The 21,327-nt window shown below is 33.6% G+C and overlaps 1 protein-coding gene across 3 annotated transcripts; it reads right to left on the bottom strand.

The window, feature by feature from the left end:
* Nucleotides 1–1,970: 1,970 nt before the first annotated feature.
* Nucleotides 1,971–20,909, bottom strand: LOC148284876 (uncharacterized). 3 transcript variants are annotated; one of them, XR_015823621.1, is made up of 9 exons: nucleotides 20,381–20,909; nucleotides 16,938–17,074; nucleotides 14,746–15,778; nucleotides 11,022–11,071; nucleotides 10,325–10,910; nucleotides 8,728–8,879; nucleotides 5,566–5,675; nucleotides 3,783–3,899; nucleotides 1,971–2,599 (listed from the first exon to the last, which is right to left on the bottom strand). XR_015823621.1 is itself a non-coding variant. In XM_088233519.1 (8 exons), exons 1-8 carry the CDS (start codon nucleotides 20,564–20,566, stop codon nucleotides 2,527–2,529), a joined length of 2,394 nt encoding a protein of 797 aa, XP_088089645.1. In that variant the 5' UTR covers nucleotides 20,567–20,909; the 3' UTR covers nucleotides 1,971–2,526. The 3 variants fall into 3 exon arrangements, 2 of the variants coding, with proteins under 2 accessions (XP_088089645.1, XP_088089656.1); XM_088233519.1 differs by lacking the exon at nucleotides 11,022–11,071; XM_088233530.1 differs by lacking the exons at nucleotides 1,971–2,599; nucleotides 3,783–3,899; nucleotides 10,325–10,910; nucleotides 11,022–11,071 and having other exon boundaries at nucleotides 5,601–5,675.
* Nucleotides 20,910–21,327: the final 418 nt, after the last annotated feature.

Below are 21,327 nucleotides of genomic sequence, written 5' to 3'. Positions count from 1 at the left end.
AGAACTATTTTGAACAACGTCACTAGTTTATACGAATCAATCAATGATAAGAGAGTTGTGGAAGATATCCGGTTTGCTTAATGTCAACGGACCTATCGGCAAAACAAACAGAGAAAAAGCAGAAAAGAAGTTGAGACATCACACGCGGATTAATTTCAGAAATACAAAACATTAAAAAAATAATAGTGCTGATAATACAATAAGTACATATAAAAAATATTTTTGACTTAATTTAATGGTCATTAACAAATAAAAAATATAGGCAAGAATATTGGGTAGCCTCCTCCCAAGCCAAGGGAAGACACCTTTTCCAATTGAAACCAAATGTAACAGAAAAGCCTTGGTTCTCCAAAGTGATTCTGAACAAATTTGAGACATCTTGACAGAATGCGCATTGGACATTGTTGTAATAGTTCTCATTTGTTTAGAATCCATGTCCGGGACTCTGCCATGTGCAAATGTCAGCTTGAGGAAGAAGATCTAAATCATATTTTCTTTGGATACCCCATAAATGATTGTTATCCTGAGTTCCTATCTGACCTCTCCAAAATCAGCGTCCCATTCCCTACTAATATTTTAACTCTTTTGTCCCCACCCAATAAACATATATTAAAATTTTTATGTAAATATGTAGTTATAAATGGTATTAAGTTGTAAATAAGTTATATATTATGTAAAGTTTATGTAATATTAAATACTAATACAAAAACTTGTATGTATAGTACTAACACATGTGTAAATATTTAAATAAGTCAATCTCAAATTTGACACTGGCTAGAACACCCCAGTTACGGGGGAAAAAAGCCAATAAAAAAAATAAATTTGGTCAATCACTGAACTTTCTCATTAAATGCTCTAAATTAAAAAAAAACATTTTTATCGAATTTTTCATAGCGTTGAACTTTATCATTGGGGCAACCATTTATTTGACATTATTTATCTGATAATTCTAGGTTAGTTTAGAACCAATTATTTGCCCAAAATAGAGTGTGATGTTTTTTTTTTATTTCTCGGTGTCCAGGGAGATAAAGAATACAGTTCTGTTTGTGCAATAGATCCTGATGGCTGCTCTCTGGTTAAAATCCTAAGTAAATCGAGCAGAGATAAGTCCACCTCATTGTGTAGTGTTGACATGTTCGACTAAGATTCTCGAGGGCCTGGGTTCGATTCCTGGAAGGGTGGACGTGAAATATTGGTTTATAAGGTTTTTTGAACTCCAATATTTCATTATTCCGCATCTCAAGCGTCGGACTGATCACCTTACCTTCATGTAACAGACAATCAAACTACGCCGCTTTTGGTTTACCAATGGAGTGCCCTATACTGGCTGTGGAAAGGGGATGATGATGACAATTAAAAAAAAAATGTGATTTGTTGTTTATCGTGGCACATTTCTTTTGTGGAATGTTTTTAATAAGGGGCTGTGCTTATCGAGCCAAAATATTTAAGGCGACAGTTAGAATTTTTGATAAATCTATTTTTTATTATTTTATTTTTGTAATGTACATAATATATTTAAGTACCCACACAGAAAATTTCAAGTCAATCCGGCGATTATTTTCGAAGTTACATGCGTATTTGTAAAGACGTGTCAGAGCGTTTGAAGATAGGAGGCTGGAGCGGCAGCGCTTACCCGGATTCCGTTCCTTTTATTTACCTGCCTATTTAGAGCGCACGAGAGGGAAGAATGGTCCACAGATAACACCAACTCGAGTTATTAGAAGCTGCCGAAGGGGTGGAGGGTGTATTATATGGCACTGGAATAGACGACTCGATGTAAGTTGAATTTTTTTTTACTTTATGTAAAGCCCTTTTGAAACTTTAAACAAGTTTTTCTCAAAGCTGTGTTTTTAAAGTCGGTGACCAAGATTTCTTGGAAACAGCTGAACCGATCAGTCTCAAATTTTAACACAAGCTTTTTAAGTATATCTTTAAGTAATTTATCGAAGGTTTTTTCTCATTGATGAATATTTCTTTTTTTATAAACAATTTAATGCCAAAATTTTGGTGGAAAATCTTTTTTTTTTGAGAAGCCGCCATTTTGTCAAAAGAAAATATTTTGCTTTTTCTTTAGATTAATTACAAAATTATACATTACTTTAATGAAATCCATTTGGTTTTTTATTTTAGATAATCCAGTCCAAAGATATCGTGGTCGCCGCAAGGGGCCTTTTTTGAGGAGCTCCTGGAGATCAGCTATAGCAGCTTTCAAAATTATTGTTTTCACAAATAAAAAATGTTGAAATATAGTTCATAGTTACCATAATATCTGTACAAATTTTTACATAATAAATTTTAAAGTCTTCTCAGGAAAAATTCTTGTAAAATCGCTATTTTCGGGCCTCCTGGCTGTATTTAACCCCTTAATAGAGGGAAGCATTCTTTAAAAATTTTGATAAAACACAAAAATAACAATATTCAATCAAATATTTTTTTTATGGTGATAAACAAAGTTAACAAAATACATTCAGTCTTAAAAACATAAATAAGATCAAATTGAACTAAAAATTACATCACATAGAGTTATTATACGCTGGGTACATTGTTATTAATATTTTTGGAGTCATCTGACAGTGAGGGGGGCTTGATTCGGGCAACTCTGTAATAAGAAACAATATTTATATTAAAATAGATTAGATAAAAACATCTGTAATAATCAGTTGAAAAATTTTAATACAAGAATACAGTTCTGTGTGTGAAACGGAACCAGAACACGACTCGATAGCTGCCCTTGCGTAAAAGTCCCAAATAAGGAAATCAAGTGGAGATTAATCCGCAGCGTAGTGTAGCGGTTAGCGCGTTCGCCTACCATACTTGAGGTACCAGGGGTGGTATTCTGAACCTTCTCTACCCCCTAGAAAGTGATTAATTTACGGATTTTTATTTTTTGCATGCGTTTAAACTTTGCTTCATATCTGGCTACGCTGAAGATTAAAAGTCAAATAAATACAAACACGTCAAATCGAACATGATGATTTTCATTATTGCGACCTTAAATTACCCAAAACACTTAATAAGGTTAAATTGACCAAACCGCATTTGTTTTTTATCAATTTTTTAAACAGTTTTATACATTTTTTTTTGACGTTTAATCATCTGTGTGGCCATTAGATGAAGCAAAGTGTCGTCGTATTTAAAAAATAAAATCCCCAAATTAACCACTCTCTAGGGGGTAGAGAAGATTCAGAATACCACCCCTAAATCATTTGAATAAATCCGTAGCACGTGACAACAAAATAAATTATTTTAATTAAATTACAAATTTAAAAGCTTCAATTAAATTAACTTAACAATAGAATCACCATGTAAAGCGCCCTTGAGGTATTTTATTACGAAAATGGCGCTATATAAGTTATCCACAATAAATAAAACCCCTGGGAAGGTTGGCATGAAATATTGAATAGAGTGGTTCTACAGTGCAATATTTCATGTTTCTGGACTGGCACCTGGAGCGTTAGGATGATCACCTTAACTTTATTAGACAGAGGACCGATTACGCTGCATAAAGTGTGCTAATGAAGTGCTATATGCACCCTAGGGCACGGACAGGGGTATGATAAAAGTAATTGTAGGATATTGTAAGAGAGATGGAGAAAATTTTTGAGAAGGAAATAAGCTCTATAAATGCCTAGACTTTCTTTTCTTTAAAACGCTCTTCATCTCTGTTGTAATATTAAATTAGGTTTTATATTTTCAATAGTAAAAAAATCTGGTGACTCGCTAAATACTGTCTCAGTAATGCCTAACAGAATTAAATGGCTAGTATAAATGTCGAAGCTCACCTGCGGCATTTAGATGGAAGGGAAAAATGTACACGTTCGTGGCGCTTCTTGTGACAGTTGTGTCCAAATGTCGAGTCACAAAAACTGCAGGCGTACAATTGTTCTTTGGTGTGACTCCTAAAAGTGTAATAAAATATTTCAACTTTTTGATCGCAGTCTATTTTGTGCAATGTTTGCGAAAGTGAAGACCTTGTTTTAAAAATCTCAAATGTCACGAACCAACAATTTTTCAGGGGAGTGTTTAAACTGAATACCAAGATTTTACTGTTGTTTTCAGGTATTTTAACAAAATAAAATCATAGATATACTTTAAGTGCACTGCATAGAAATGAAATTTTTTATAAATATTGTATTTGTGAATATTTAAATATTAATTAAAATGTTAGCGTGACATTTGCTGTTTTTAAACACTATTTGGACCTTCGTGGCTCGTAGTGCAAACTAAACAAAACAAAAATTAATATGAATAGTTGAAATAAAAAATAGCAGTTTTTCAAAAGCTTGTACAGTAGTTAGTTAACATGCTATAAACCTAAATAAAAGAATATCTAGAACACCTTTGAACTATCAAACGATGGGTGATAATGGCGCTACATAGTGATAGAAATGCTAATTAAAGGATATTTTTGTTAATTCATACAAATTGATGTGGACAATTGCAGTTTTCACAAAAACACCATATTTTTACATTGAACTTGAAGTAACTATGATTTTTTTATAGAAATATTTGGAAAGAACGATTGTATGGACGTATAGAAAGAGAATAATAAAATTCAATAATACAGTTTCGGAAAATTTACGATATTTGATGTTTTTAGAATGAGATTTTGTACGAGGTATATTCAGAAAGTAAGTTCTGTAAGACAGGTTAAAATAAAACTGCCAACAAATGTTTAGACCTCGAACTATTTTTCTACATAACTCCTACCATTTTGTAGGCATTTGTCATCTTCATAAAAGGGGACACCCACTTTGTTCGCTGTCGTGCAAATTTTAACAACTTTAATTGAACCGTCTCATCCATCTTCTTACCATTGAATCACTTATCACATGTTCTATGTACAACTAACAGATCTGTTTATGAATGTGGACTGGTTTAATGTTCTTCACATTAAGGAAACAAATTACAGACCTCATCTCACAAGCGCTAGGATTCTCATTTTTACTAGGCATTTAAAACAAGCATGATGAAGCGTACGCAACCGTCAGCTAACTTATAATGGCGTCAATTCTTTTTTTATAGGTCAGGGTAAGTAACACGCATGTGCGAAACTACGATCGCAGCGCTGCGATGGCAAGAAACACAAACAGAACTTACTTTCTGGATATACGTATAGAAAAAATTCAATTAGAACAAAAATAAATAGCCTGGATCACGGGCGGCTCCCGACTGAAGATACTCGCAGTGCGTATATTTTCATTTCGTAAACTTGTAAAAAGTTGACTTACGGAAATAAAATAGCCAAAAAACAAATATCGATAAAATATTATTTCCAATGCAATAAACATTTTTTAAAATTCTGTTTAGCTTACTAATTTTATGCATTTATTTCCTTTTGTAACTTGTATCCTTTTTAGAATTTTAACCTGCAAATGCTGATAGGGAGTTCAGTATCTTTACCCAATCAAATCTCCTTCCATATTAACCTTTTATTCCCGCATTCATAGTTTATTTCAATAGATCCCATTGAAAATGATAGATGGAGGTTTCACCGTATCGTATTTTAGTTTTTTTTTTATGAATAAATAAAATAATTAAACTAAAGAGCAGAAAAATATTTACCGAATGTGTAAAGTGAGGTTATATTTCTTGAAGAATTTTCTTCCGCAGTCAGGATAGGTACAAAGGTGAGTCTTTTCTTTGAAATGCACATTTTTCATATGCTCGTTTACCTGAAATGAAAATTATAATAATATCATTATTAAGTTTGCCTAAGTTGTTTAATGTTTAATGCTGCATTAAACCAAATGTGTACACCCAAAGCACTTGGTTATAAATATATTAAAACAGAAAAAACTATACACATATTATAATATAAATTTTTAACACGTTCACGGTTTTACCAGCTACAGCTGTCGATCTAAAAGGCATTGATGTAAATGGCTATAGCCTATGGGAAACTGGTCAGCAACAAAAGTGTTCAGGTATGTTAGTCAAATAAGATCTACTTCAAACTATCAAGTACGGTCTAATCAGATGTGAAATTATAATACGTGTACGTATGAGTAGATGCTATGAGAAAAAAGTGTCCGCCTCAGAGTAATAATTCTCTAGAGAAGCCCTTAAGCTCTATATGGAATAGCATAGAACAAAAGCATTCCAAATTTTTGGTTTGGTTTTTAGTTTAACAACAAACGTGTAATGGACGGTTTCAGTTTGCGCTCGCAATTCTCAATCCAAGTAGCTACGTCCCGCTGTATTGCTGTTATCTGTAGCTAACTTCGTGGTCAATAATCATAGAATGTTTTTTCTCCCTGTGGGCGACTCTATTAGGTTATTACTCTAAGGTGTCCGCTGAGTGGATCCTATGAGAAAAAAAGTGTCTGCTAACATTACAGCCAAAATATAGAAACCAAGAATTTTAACTGCAATTTTTTTTTAATGTGTTTTGACAGCTACAAGTTTAGAAAAACGAAATAAATGGTGAATGGGGCACTGCACGGTACACCAATTGCAGTGTTTCTTGATCATTTTTGTTACATGAAGATAAGATGATCAGTCTTACTCTTCAGGTACCAGCCCAGGGACTATGAAATATTATAGTGTAAAATTTGGCAGGCGCCGTGGCGCAGTTGGTAAGACAGTTAACTGTATAACTAGCGCCGCGGGTTCGATTCCCGCCAGTTGCAAGAAATAAATCCAAGAAAGATTTTTTCTCAATTGGTCTGGGTGTTGTGGTATATTTTTCATAATTTCCTTCCATATCCTATTTCCCACCTGCTGACAAGCCTCTAAAAGAGGCTTAGCGGGTTATTCCTTTAAAAAAAAAAAACACTCTTTAAAATAAATATTTCATATCAACCATGTCGGGAATCGAACCCGAGACCTCTTGCATGGTAGGCAAATGCGTTGACTATTACATCACGAGGCCGACAACTACACTAGAATAGGTTTTAATAATAATAATTAATTAATAAACTAATTTTAATTTTTTTTTTTTATGTTGTCTTCTTTGGAATTTTATTATTTATTATTTATACTTTGTTTTACTGGATTGTTATTCTACTGCATCACATATATATATATATTTGGATAATTTGTATAGCGCCGTTTTTGTGAAAATCACTTCAAGGGCGCTGTACAATAAATAAATATCCCACCACGTCTTGCAGCTACAGAGCGCATGGACGGTTGGGATCCTTGTTCCTCGTCTCCAATTATGATATACAGGAGCCAGATTACAGCACGTCTTGCAGCTACAGAGCGCATAGACAATAAGAAATCTAGCCCCTATTTGCATTTTTTTATTTGACAATAAAGTTTAGAGATTTAGTGATATTTAAAAAAATTAAATAAAAAACAAATTTATAAAAATAGAAGTTAGATTACACAACAAGTCTTGCAGCTACTGAGCGCATGGACGGTTGGAATTCTAGACCTCATTTACTAAATTATGATATTTGATAGTTGATAACATTTACCTATTGAAGCTAGATTACTAATCGTCTTGCAGCTACAAAGTGCATGGACGAGTGAAATTCTGGCACCTTAAAATTATCAATAAATTTACAAAAACAAACATTGAGCATAATAGTAAATTTGTAAAGTGTTTGTGCTAAAAAGTAAACAATTAAAAACTAAACAGATAAAGCATTTCAACACTATGAATAACATAACAGATAAAAATATCCGAAGATAGATAGATTTTGGGTAGTCACTAGTCACTGTCGCAGTGTCGCACAAGTGCAAACACATGTTATTATAATTGAATTAATTTTACTATGTACTTTTTATTGTTAATTAATATATATGGCTGAACACGGGCACAGCCTAAAAAGCCATAATAAATTCATGAATATTTATTTAGTTTTATTTATTTATTTACATACATAAGTTTATTGTACATTATTTGAGACATAAGTCCCAACTCCATGGAACTAAAAGTCCTGTGTTGAGATGGGACTAGCAATTAGTTGACACAGAAACATGAGTATATCACGACAGATGGTTATGCCTCAAAAGAGTTGACTAAAAGGTTTTTTTTTAATCAATGTGAACGTGGATATAAAACAATAAATAAAAATGAAGTAAGGCTGCCATTTTGTAAGAAGACAAATACACAGAACTCGTTGGTGGACCGAGCTGTACAGTTATACTATAAGGAAATACCATTAGAAATAAGACAACAAAAAAATATTATTTCATTTAAATGTAAGTTAAAAAAATATGTGTTTACCAGATAAGTTAGTTTTTCAAAAGTAATCTTATTCGAGTTGGCTTTATAGAAGTGTACGTATATTGTTTAGAAATATTAATAATTAGTACCTATATGTTTTAATTATAATTAGATATAAGTTAATATTAGGACATTCAACTATTATGTTTGTACTATTTTAAGACTAAATAAAAAATAAAAAAATAGGATCAGAAATATAAAAAATATTTTTTTTTTAAATACATATATATGGCACATCAATATGGTAAACAGTAAACTCAAACATTCGAAAATCATTAAGGAGTTTCCTACTCAAATCCCTCCCACTAAGTAAAATCCAGTCCTTAACTCCTTTCTTGAAAATAGTTTTGTCCTCGAGAGCTCAATACGCTCTTCCAAAATATGTAAACGAGAGAAATTTTGAATGAATAAATAACACCATGAGGTGAAACTAGAATACATTTTAGTTTCAACACACAGCAAAATATTTTTTAGTATTATACTGATATGACTCTTGGAAGTATAAGATTAAATACATGAATGAATAAGATAGTGAATATGTTTGAAACCTTCGAGGGATGTGCCAGGAGGACATCACACAGGGTACACTGAGTGGGCGGGTGGTGTTTGGCAGCCGTGTGTCGCACGAGACTAGATCTCCAAGAAAAGCCATCTCCGCAAGTTTCACAAACGTGTTTTTTTTTCCGGAGGTTATGGGTAGCTGGAAAAATATTATTATCGTCCTTAAAATATAGCTTGATTAGATTGACAGTTGTCAGCGAAAGTGATGACATAACTTTGTAGTGACGTCTAAGGAGTGATTTATATTGACACACGACAAATCATTCGTATCTGACATATTAATTTATTTTTTTAACACAATGCTTGACATATAAATCAACATAAATACATAAAATCAGCTTTAAAATAAAATAAAAACTGAAATAAACCTAATTATTAACGACATTCTTACAGGGTTACATAATTTTGCAAAAGTGTTAGAGATGGGACAAATTGATCAATTTATGATTGAATAAAAAAATAATTAATTTTATGTTGTTCATGAAAAAAAGTATAAATGTCTTATTTTTTGGTGAATAATCGTCTTAAACACACTTAGCTTGTTTTTGCATTTTTATACCAATTTTCAGAAACAGAGTTTCATGTTTGCATGAAAAAACTGATAAAATCTATTTGATCGGTACATGATCAGTAATTTCCCATCACTAGTGACATTAGTTTGCCAGCTGTCATTTTAATCAAGGCAGATTTAAAGGACTATAGGTAATTGATACTTAATACGTTAAAAAAATATAAATTACACCGGAACCTCATATATAGGAACACACCAAAATACAAAATATGTTTGTATGAGATATTTTAATTAATCGAAAAAAAAGTCTTCAATTGGCTCTCCTGTAAAGTTGCTACATGATACTTGGTAACTTTTACTTTTACAGAGACAATATCATGTTTATGGCTAAAAAAATAATTCAATAAGTAGGGTAAACAGTTATATCAATTTGGTGCAACGGAGAGGGTAAACATTTTTGAGAAGGGAATATGAAAGTCTAGGCATTTACAGGGCTTATGACTTGTCATTGGCTGGTTTCTGTGGTCACTTTAAACACTGTGTAACATTCACCATTCTGCCTATGTTTAAACATCCGCATTTCTTCAACTCTTTCATCTGTTGACTTTTGTGGAAAAAAAGGGTTGAAACCTTTATCAATGTGGGTGAGATTAATCTGACTGAATTATTTCACCTACTGGGCGACGCCTGAAAACACTTTTCCAATTTTTATACCAGTTAGTTTAATCAACAATGTTTTGAATACGTCCAAATGTTTGTAGATGGGCTGGATTTACTCTCTCTAAGGAGTAATTAAGATCTAAAGTTGTCGCAAAAAAGAGGCATCGATCAACATTTAGACATACTAAAACACATTGGCGGCCTCCGTGGTGTAGTGGTCAAGACGCTTGATTCACGCACGGAAGGTTCCGGGTTCGATTCCCGGTGAGAACACAAAAATTAAAACGTGATTTTTCTTAAGCCTGGGTGCTCTGTGATGTAATTCACTACTGTAATTAGGCCTCCTGGCTTGTTGTGGTGCAAAAAAAAAAAAATGTAAAAAAATGTAAATTCTCGAGTTCTATAAGACTTACAAAGATGCGACGTGTAATTATCTCTCTTCATAAATATTTTTTTACATTTCTCGCATGTAAAAATCTTCTTTTGCACCGGATCTTTTACACTTCTTTCTTTTGAAGTTTCAACCTCGCGATCAACTTGCGCCGCGGAAGTGTCAATACTGTTGTCCTTATTATTGTCGTCGATAACTTCCTCGAGTTGTTGATCTCGCTCGAGCGTAATACTGCCGGATTGCACGGTTTCGCAATCATTATCAAAAGTCGCATCTTCGACAAATATTAAAATGTCATTTGTTTGGGAACCCTCGATCAAAGCGTTATTCAAAATTATGTTATCGTCTTTAGTGCACTGAATGGGTAGGAAAGAGGCGTTATCTACGGTTCTGTTTATGTCATTACAAAATATGGCGTTTTTTTCACCGTCATCGACATGGATACTCAGCGTCCCGTCGCTGAGAAGCTGTTTTAATCTGTCGGGATCCATGTCGCTATTGAGACTAATTATAAATGTGTCTTTATCATCGGTAGCGAATAATTCCATACGATCTTCCTCCACAATTCTTATCAGTTCATCGGCTTGATCTCGGTCGTTGTACTGTGCCTAAAATAAAACAAATAACCCTGAATATGAGGCCCACTCGATACTACCAATAAATAATAAAACACTCGAGTGTAAAAAACTGTCTTAAATGTCTAGATTCAAAATACCTACCTGTTTTTATTTTATCAGCACTGGGTTTTCCGTTCTGTGGTTAGATCCTCCTAAATAATATTGTAATTAAATAAAAAAGAAGATAAAAAATAAACTTGTAACACAGTTTGTCCATTCAAAATGATGAAAGATAAAGGAATATGAAAAAGTTTGATAGCAAAATGTCAGTAGATCTTAGAGGGTAGAACCATGCAAAAACATAGAAACTGAAGACAAATAAAAATTATAGATCATTTATCTTCAGATTGACTGAGATCACATTACAATTGTTTGAAATCGCCATCGCTCGCAACAGTAAACATTTAACGTTTCAAGCATATTTCACTGTCCTTTAAACAAAATGGAGACATTCTATAGAGAATGCACGTATAGACGTGCATGTTCATCATTTCGCGACTTCAAAACAACGAGGGTTCACGACAAACATTTTTTAACTTTTTCACATTTTAATGCAAAAAGCTTTTATTATTAACACTCTACGATGTGTGAAAATTTTAAGTCTGTAAAATGTCTAATTTAGCTGACACGAATGCAACACGGTGTCAACTGACGACTGAACACTCTAATAATTCAAGACATCCAACATACTATTTCCGGGCAACAAAGTTCCAAGCTATACACATAGAATCTCGTTATCTGAATAAAACTGTCACTCGTAACAGCCCGTATAATATCTACGTTTCTCTATTTCTATCATTTGTGCTACTTTTTAACATATGTTATTAGTTTTGCGTAAGGAAATAGAATGATTTTAATTGTTTCATTCTTTCATCTATGGAAACGTATTAAGAACAGTTTTATCTACAAGAAGTTTTTTTAAAAAAACATTTATTTTGGATTTTGTTTCGGGAACTAATTTTTCCCAGCTATTGATGTTTACTTCACCTGATTGTCATTTTGCTTACATTTAATTTATTTTCAAACCGAGCGAACTTGGAATGATTCATGTGTTCCTCAAAATAAAAACAGTATAATCGCTTTTTGCGTACTTGACCTATTATAAAAATATCCCCAATTAAAAAAAAAATTCAATGAAAAAGTCTATTCTCGGACATTCGGAAGTCCAAGAAGTCGACGACATTCACAGTAATTTTCAAAACACATATATTTTTTAAAAATTTTATATTATTTTAATAAAATATTTTTATAAATCAACCCAGTGATCAATTATGCTGTTTTATTACCCTCACACTTAAAAAGTATCGACACAATTAAAAAAAACTGCTCATAATTCATGGATTGTATATGTATTTACTTTACTCTCCCCACACACAAAGTGGTCCAAAATTTGAAACAACACAATTCAAAGCGATGTTAGGCCCTCGTTCCAAAATAATACAAATCTCAGAGCAACAAAGTTCTTAGTGTAAAATCATGAATTAATTACTAAAAAAATTACTATGACAGCATACATTATTTAACACAACAACAACAACAAAACATCACGCCGTTTCCTCGTAAGGGTAGGCAGAGAGGATAGAATGCCACATCAATTTATCTTTGCATACAGATCTGGGTTACTCTGCATTCATACATAAAGCGCCGATTATTCCGACTTTTGACATGTCCATCTTCAAGTATTTGTTGGATTTGGTCATGCCATGTCTTTCTCGGTCTTCCTCTGTTTCTGCATCCATCAACATTAGCATCGTAAATATTCTTAGCTGTTCTTTCGCTGTCCATTCGCTCTACATGTCCAAACCAGCGCAAAGCTCCTTTTTTGATTTTGTCGATAACGCTTGTCTCAGCCTTACATAATGTACTGATCTTAACATTTGTGCATCTATCGTGCATAGTTTTACCACACATTCGCCTGAGAGATCGCATTTCGACATCATTCAGCCTACTTTCATCCCTGTTTTTCCAAGTCCATACTTTGCTCTCATACATCAGGGTCGGGACCGGGACTCCGTTGTGAACTGCTAATTTTGCCTCTTGGGACATTATATAATGTATTTATATAATCATTTAATACAAATGAAAAATTGGGGATAAAAAATCTTTGAAATATTTTCTAGAAAGAACTTTTTTTTTAATTTTGGAGGGCTATAACTTTGCTTATATGGCTGATGACTTGAACCCTTGTTGTTTTAAAGTCGCGATTTGGTTATGAAATACATAATTGTTGTAGAGAACAGACTCCTTAACATTGAACGAAAGTGACTTTTGGGGGAATCTAACTACACAGTGAGATCAGAGTGTTGAAATGTAAAACATACATATTATAATTTGGAAGTAAAAACAGAAATTATGAGAAATTAATACCTGTACCTCAGAGGTAGACGGATGCAAATCCTAATGCTAAAAATGTTCAAAAAAATCCTAAATAATGTACTTTCTCTAAGTGGTTTCTAATTATTTATAGCATTAATTTGTATTTTCAGTGTCTTGATACATTTATTCTTTCATTATAATACTTACATTTCTTCAAAATCAATGGACATGATCATAAACTGGATACGAAAATCAAAATGACATTTCATCAAATTCCGGATTTGCATCCGTCTGCCTCCGAGGTACAGATTTACAGCTCAGTAGTCTCGGTTATCCGACCTACCGGGGCAATGCCCCTTTCCTTTACCCGACTGCGCGCATTATATTCGCGCGACAGTCCTCAGTGCTTACGTAGCTCTTTCGCTGAGAGGACGTGTCGCCCATTGTTTCCTTGTTTGTTTATGTTACATGTACGTATTTGAAAAGTTTTCGATGTGCAAATAAAATTATGCAACACATTTTCAATGTCGTTTTTATCATTTTCCGTGTTCTTCGACCTTTTTGCTTATCCGACCTTGCCGCGGCCGGTTTAGGTCGGATAATCGAGACTCTACTGTATAAGAAATTGAACAAACCCATCTTAATAATACTTAAAGACAGCAGATTTTTTAAACATTATGTAACTCGGTAAAATTACAATATTATACACACCTTTCGAAACAAACTAACGTAACTTTGAATCGGGCTGTGATCCTGTGGTTAGTGTTGCGGGGTTCGAACCTCACTCTACTCCAGCTTAATTAACATTTTCCAATAGTGAGTTAATTACTACCACTGCTACCAAAATTTAAATATTTGGGTAAATTGTGAAAACGCTAATATTTCTTTACAATAAAAAAAAAAATATTCACAATGTTTATTTAAACCTCTTTAGTTTAGAGTTTAAAGTCGACCGGTTTATACAAAAAAAGTCATACCACAAAGTGAAAACTGATATTTCTTATATTTTCTGGTATGTAATGAGTAAATAGAATATTAGATGTTGTGAAAGCGATGAAACCGGCCACTGGTTCTAAGTTTGTGGATTTTGCTTGTAATTTAGAGGTTCACCAGCAAGTGGGAAAGAGAAGATCCGGAAGGAAGTTATGAAAAATAGGCTACAACACCCGGACCAATTGAGAAAAAAAAACTTTCTTGGAGTTTTTTCTCGCAACTGGCGGGAATCGAACCCGCGATCCCAGTTTCGCAGTCGGCTGTCTAACCAACTGTGCCACGGCGTCCGTCTAATTTAAGTATCACACGTCTTTTATTTCTTTAATAAAATAGAATATTGATGAGTTTTTTTATATCCAGTTCCAGAATTAAAATAATACTATTTTGTATAATAATATTATATATTATTAATTGTACATGCAGACCAACATAGTTCATAAGCGCAAGACAGATTCTGTACCTAAACAAATTTACTCCGAGAAACATTTATACTGGAATATTTATTAAATAGAATCACCTGACTAGTTTCCCGCCTGCTCTCCGAGTGGATAATTTCCTCGGTAGAATCCTGCTCGGAGAATATACTCCGGACATTCAGTATATTGCTGGCTGCCGGAGTCGGGTTGGCGGAATATCCGCTGTATCCTAATTTCATATTTGCATTTGCATTTGCCGATTTCTTATTTTTCTTGGCATTATTTCTACTTTTCTTACTAACTTTGGTGTTTGCTTTCGAGCTTTTCGTCTTCTTCAAGCTGGACAGAGGTAGATCGTCGGTAGAACTCGATTCCATAGACAATGTGGATGAACCGAAATCTAAATTAGTTTTGTCCAATGTCGGTCGGTTGAGATTTGAAATATCTGACAGATCGAGCGAGGAGTTGAGTTCTCGGTCATTGAAGAGACCGATGTTTTCCATCTGCGATTCGGATAAATTGTCCAACAATTCGAAGTTGCTCATGTTATAATTGCCCTGAGAGTATTCATTCAGAATATCGCAGGATTCAGTCTTATGATCGTTGGCGGAATGTTTCATTTGCGCGTTGTTTTTACCAGAATCTGCATACTCTCGAGAGTTGCTATCCACGAGTAATTCGGAGGGGTCTATGTCTTCGAAGGGTGTAGCGGATTCGCTGCGAAAAAATATTTTTTCTTCTGTCGGTGTTTCAATCGCGCTGACTAAAAACGGGTTCGGTAGGATGTCCTCTCTTTTGCTGAGGCTTTCGTCAAAGGACGGAAGATCGCTGCTTTCTTCGTCGCCGCCGAGGAATGTTTGCAAATCGAAATTACGATCGACTCCGGAGGGATGGAATGTGTCTTTGTTGACTAGATCTCGCTTCACATTGTTTTTGGTGACAAAGTCTTTGGAGGAATTACCGGAGAAGTTGAGATTGATGGTGTCGATATTTTTCAGTAGCTGTAAGGAATCTTTAGAGCGAGTTAATTCATCCGAAGGCTGGGCAGGATACTGTTTGTTCGGAAACTTGTTTGTCTGGGTGCTAATTTTGCTCCGAGAAGTACTGGGGTGTAAACACGGTTCCTTAGAACGACTGAAAAGCGGAAACAAAAAATATTTACATTCACAACATTATTAATTAAGAGAGATAATATTGAGGAAGTTTAGTGGGTGTTAACATAAGTTGTGTCTGTTTTTTCTCCAAATGAAGAGAACAAGAGGATACAACAAAAAAAAATTACAACAAATTGGTCGAAAATTCATAATATCTTCACCGCACACTGCGCAAATATAGCAAGCAGCTTTATTCCCTCGATTGAATGCGAACAGAAGGTGTCGAAAATGCTTACTTTCATCTACTTGACGTTCCATTTTGAAGGCTTGTAATCAAATAAAATAACATAAAAGCAAACACAATATCTTGTAGAGGAGAAAATTCTCTTTCGAACGACGTATAACCTTCACCATTTTGTTTTACTTTTAGTGCTAATTTTTAAATTTGGAAAAAAAACTGACACTTGTGTAAACACATAAGATTGTCATCGCTTTAAAGTAGAACCCCATACCTTTTAAAACACACTAAATGTCGAAAAACATGGCTACCCGGAAACTTATCACAATGCTACAATTGATGTTGTGTTGTTGCATCATTTACACTTGCCAAACTGACTACAGTACTTTGCTCGATGTATTATTATTGTATTTTTTTGTTGCAAACATTTATAAATTATTTTTATGTTGCTAGAATTCCACTCGTCCATGCGCTTTATAGCTGCGAGACTTTCGGTGATGTTAGCCTTCATATTATGTCTAAATTAATTTCCTTTAATCTAGATTCTATTTTTAAACGATTATTTGTAAATCGAAAACACTTCTTGCTCATTTTTTGTACAATGTAAATGGGGACTAGTCTAAAACGTCCGTGCGCTACGTAGCTGCAAGACGTGTTGTAATCTAGCTCCCATATAATTATTAAAATTTTACGTAGTTGGAAATGGATAACTAGAATCCCAACCGCCTATGTGCTCTGTAGCTGCCGCCCTTGAGGTGATTTACACAAAAATGGCGCTGTATAAATTATCCTAAATAAATAAATACAAGTACATCTAATTGATTATTAAACACAAGAACTGCCATAGCACCGGTCACTTCCTTCGGGAAGGCTGTTCCAGTAGTCCACAATTCGATTGGTCAAGAAATGCTTCCCGGGGATGGATATGAAAAAGACCATTCTTCTTCGTTGCAAAACTTACATTTTGATTTCGGAGGATTGTGCACTCAATTCCAATTTCTTAACGAGATCACAAAGGGGAACCGTGGAAGATATTTTGTCGTCCGATGTTTCAGCGTGAAAATGATCGGGGTCCCCAGTCTGAGTTCCCATCTCCTTCTAAAATAGCAAAAAATCTTAATTAGACATGGCGAGTATATTTGGTGACAGAAGCGACTGGCGCCCTTCCTTGGGCCTCCATAAGCGCTGAAGGTAGCAGCGGATGGAGGCGGATCTTCGGCGGTGCTTCTGCCGATGTGACCGCGACTGCTCTGCCAAGAAGAAAGAATGGCGAGTAGGTAGTCGAAATCAGATCTGCAATCGATATTAATATTGGCAACTCATCATCATCATCATTCGCCTTCCGCACCTAACGGTGCATTGGTACACCAATCGCACCGTATCTTGATCATTTTTGTTACATGAAGGTAAGATGATCAGTCTTGCGCCTCAGGTACCAGTCCAAGGAGTATGAAATATTATTGTGTGAAAACACCCTTTTAAATAAATACTTTATATCAACCATGTCGGGAATCAAACCCGAGACCTCTCGAGAGGTAGGCAAATGCGCTGACCATTACACCACGAAGCCACACAGGCAACTACTGAGGTATAGCAAATAAACATGATTTTCCTTAGCCCTTTGTTCCCTGAACATAGATTTCGAAGAGTTTTTGAACTTTTTCTTCTTAAATTATGTTATTTATAATTTGAAAACAATTAAATATTTTTCTTGTTCGTTTTAAAAATTCTTTGTGGTATTTGGGCTGTCAATAAGCATTAAAAAAAAGTGACTTCTTTACCAACTGTTCTAACTAATCGTCCATCTTACTATCATGTAACAAACAATAATAATAAATTTGTATTAACCATAATATACAATGTGATAAATACAAAAACAAAACAAAGGTATACATGCTTAAATGGCGGATTTATTGCCACTAGCAATTTCTTACAGCCTGACCAAAAACAAATTAAAAATACAATAATAATAAAAATTATTTTAAAAGATGAAAAAAATAAAATTAAATAAAAAAACAAATACAGTCGAACTTAGTTATAACAATCACGGAAATAGTGAGATCTCGGATGTAACGAGGAAACATTCATCAGCATTTCAATTTATAATTTTTGCCATATATTTATTTACTTTTATAACGAGCTACTTGTCGGACATACCGAACAAAAATATTGTCAACAGATGAGGAGAAACTTTTCAATCACCAAGTTTAAAAACAAAATTTAAAAAAATAGAACCCGAGTAGTAAAATCTAAACGAGAGGCTAACTTAGGACCGATGCCGCTGAGAATTAGGATCTGATGACGTTCACGACACTATGTAAGTGTCTACGTACCTGATTGATGTTTTCGCCAACAACATTGAAAAAATATCACACACATGGTTGAAATTGCGTGTAAAAAATCTAAGCTCTGCGAACCCAGTAAATACCGACTCGGCACCACATTACAATTTACAACTTCTTTTGTAGTTTATGAATGACATCCATATTTCGGAGGTTTTTACAATGCTTTTTAGTTTTTTTTTAATGTTCTATGGTCAATGCGTAATAAACAGAACGAGTAGGTGATGTCAGGTCAGTTCAAAACTAACTCTTGAATTATAAACATGTCTACTAACAAGAGGAAGTGTCCCTCAATTAGTGAAAAAGTGGCAATTATTTGTGAAATAGCATGTTGAGCGAAAAATCTTGAGGTGTGTAAAAAATCTTCTTATCCACAGTGTAAATACTGTGGAAAAATAACAATGTTTATTTATCTGCATTTTAAATTTCAAAAGTAGTATGTTTGTAAGCATTAATTAATAATAATTTTCCAAAATAGTTTTATTTTTTCAATTATCTGTACTTTTTTTTTAATTTAAAATTTTTACATAAGCATTCTTTTGAACAATTATTTAATTTCCGCCAAACTGAAAAAGCAGTTTTTTTGCAGGGTTTCTCTCTTTAAATATTTTGGTAACACAATATAATAATGTTTAGATAAATATATAAAAAATCTTAAATATATCAATAAAATAAAAGTAAAATTAAATTAAATACAAGTAAATCAAGTCTTTTTTAATGCCGAAATATAAAAAAATAATAAACAAACACTTTTTTTAACACTGTTTTAAATTGTTTGGTTCCCCCCTTTTTTTTACTCACTAAACTAAGAATTTAAGAAAAAGATTTTTAAAACCAATTTTACTTTATTTTTATTTGTATCACAATTCTTTATTTCATTTGGGAGTTTATTTACTGTATGAACTATACGTATATTTATTTGTTTACTTAGTTTGTATTCTATTTTTTATACAGAATAATGTTCCCTCACTGGTGTCCCGTGCCGAGGGAAACATTTTACAAAATGTGAAACATGCCTTAAATTAGTTATTTAACAAATTAAAAATAATAAAAATACGTAATTGATCTAAACAACCTAATTATCGTTAACATAATAAACAATATAAACTAAAATAATCATAATAAACATAACCAATTTATACAGACAAAAAGAACAAATTTTATAAACAGTACACACATTTTACCTATTTGGCTTGATCCACTCATCGATCCGTGCGCAACCCACCTCCAGTGTCCATTTCTTAATAGCAATTTTATATTGAGAGTACTTACTAATTGTCCTTATGGATAATGGAAGTAGATTGTACACTTTAACCGAGTAGTAGGCCAATTCAAGGTTGTTTTAATTTTTTTTTGCGGCACCAGGGTGGAGTATCTAGTAACTCTTGTATTTGTAAAGGAAGGTAGAGAATAATGTTTATGTGCGTACAGTAACAGAGCTTTTACATAAAGTTGTTTATACTTAATAAGGAAAACATTCGCTCACATCACCCGATATTTGTTCCTCAAAATTTATAAAAAATAGAGTTGTTGGAGAAAGTCCAGAGAAGAGCAACTAAAATGGTAGTTTCTCTAAGAAATATATCATACGAGGACCGCTTAAGGGAGCTCGGGTTAAGTTCACCGGAAGAGCAGAGGCAGCGTGGTGACTTAACTGAGCAATATAATGTACCCAAGTTGAAATCAATGTTCACTATGAATGAAAACTGCCATCTCAGAGGTCATTCATTGAAATTAAACACTGCCTCCTTCTTATCCAACCCTGGGAAGAACTTCCCGACAAACCGAGTTGTGGAGAAATGGTACGGCCTTCCCGAGAAAGTGATTGGTGCTACTTCAGGTAACGTGTTCAAAAACCGCTTAGATGCACACATCAATTTATAATGTATAAACCATGTACATTTGATATAAACGCATCAGCCTAATAGCTGCTAGCGTATTATTATTAAAAATAATAATAATGCAGTGTCCTATGCACCGCTAGATGTAGATATGGATCAGAGAAGGGGGCGATGCAAAACTATAATCATGTAAATAAATTGTGAATTTGGATTTCGTTTACCTTGGGAAAAGCTTCAACTTTCACTTGCTTCGATTCGATGAGTTTTCTCTCCAAAGTCACAATTTTGCTTTTCATCTTCCGCGTTTTACTTTTCAATAGTTTTATCTTTTCTTTTTGTTCTTCGATAACATTTTGAGCAACTATCAACATCTCCATAGCGTTGTCTAAAGAAGACATTTTCATCATTTCTTCGGATCATTTATTGAAAACGCGACAGATCAAAAATAGTTTCGTTTGGATTTTGCACAGAATGCCTATGAAATTGATAATAAAAACGAATTTAATAAAAATACAATATGCTCTAGCGCGTTAATTTTTAATTTGTAGATAAAGTCACAATTAAGTTTATAGTTTGGTATTATTTTAAAACCAGTTATCTACAGTAACGTCAACTTTACGTTTGTAATAACGATAATAAGCTCTATTAAACCAGAAATGGTTTTTAAAAATAAAAATGAAATATTCTCCTATTCGCCGACAATTTTTGACACTTGAAAGAAAAATTCTGACATTAGAAATTGGAAAAGTGAAATGTTTTTTTAGTTACCATCACAAAAAAAATATTTTTTTAAATATTGGAGTTCTTACTCGGTTGACGGTGTATAAATAATCATAAATAAACCATCACGCTGTTTCCGTAGGGGTAGGCGGAGAGGATCGTACGCCACATCACTCCGTCTTTGCATACAGACCTCGCTTCCTCTACATTCATACATTTTCTCATGCACGCACGCTGATTTTTCCCCTAGTATAAATAATCACTAATAATATCGATTATGTTGTGATTGGCGTTAAAATGTTCATGATAGGTCACCTTCAAAATCATCACATACATATTAAGTTCACAAGTGTAAAGTTGTGAAAAATATTTGGTAAAATGATAAAAACGTTTGTGAAAAATAATAAAATCCATAAAAGAGCTATTCGATTATAAGAACTATTCGTCA

The sequence above is a fragment of the Micrasema longulum genome, unplaced genomic scaffold (genome assembly GCF_059751315.1).
Source record: "Micrasema longulum isolate JH-2025_06_02 unplaced genomic scaffold, ASM5975131v1 h1tg000082l, whole genome shotgun sequence".
Lineage (NCBI taxonomy): Eukaryota > Metazoa > Arthropoda > Insecta > Trichoptera > Brachycentridae > Micrasema > Micrasema longulum.
The sequence above is the reverse complement of the archived record's forward strand: the minus strand, read 5'-3'. Positions and strand labels throughout refer to the sequence as shown.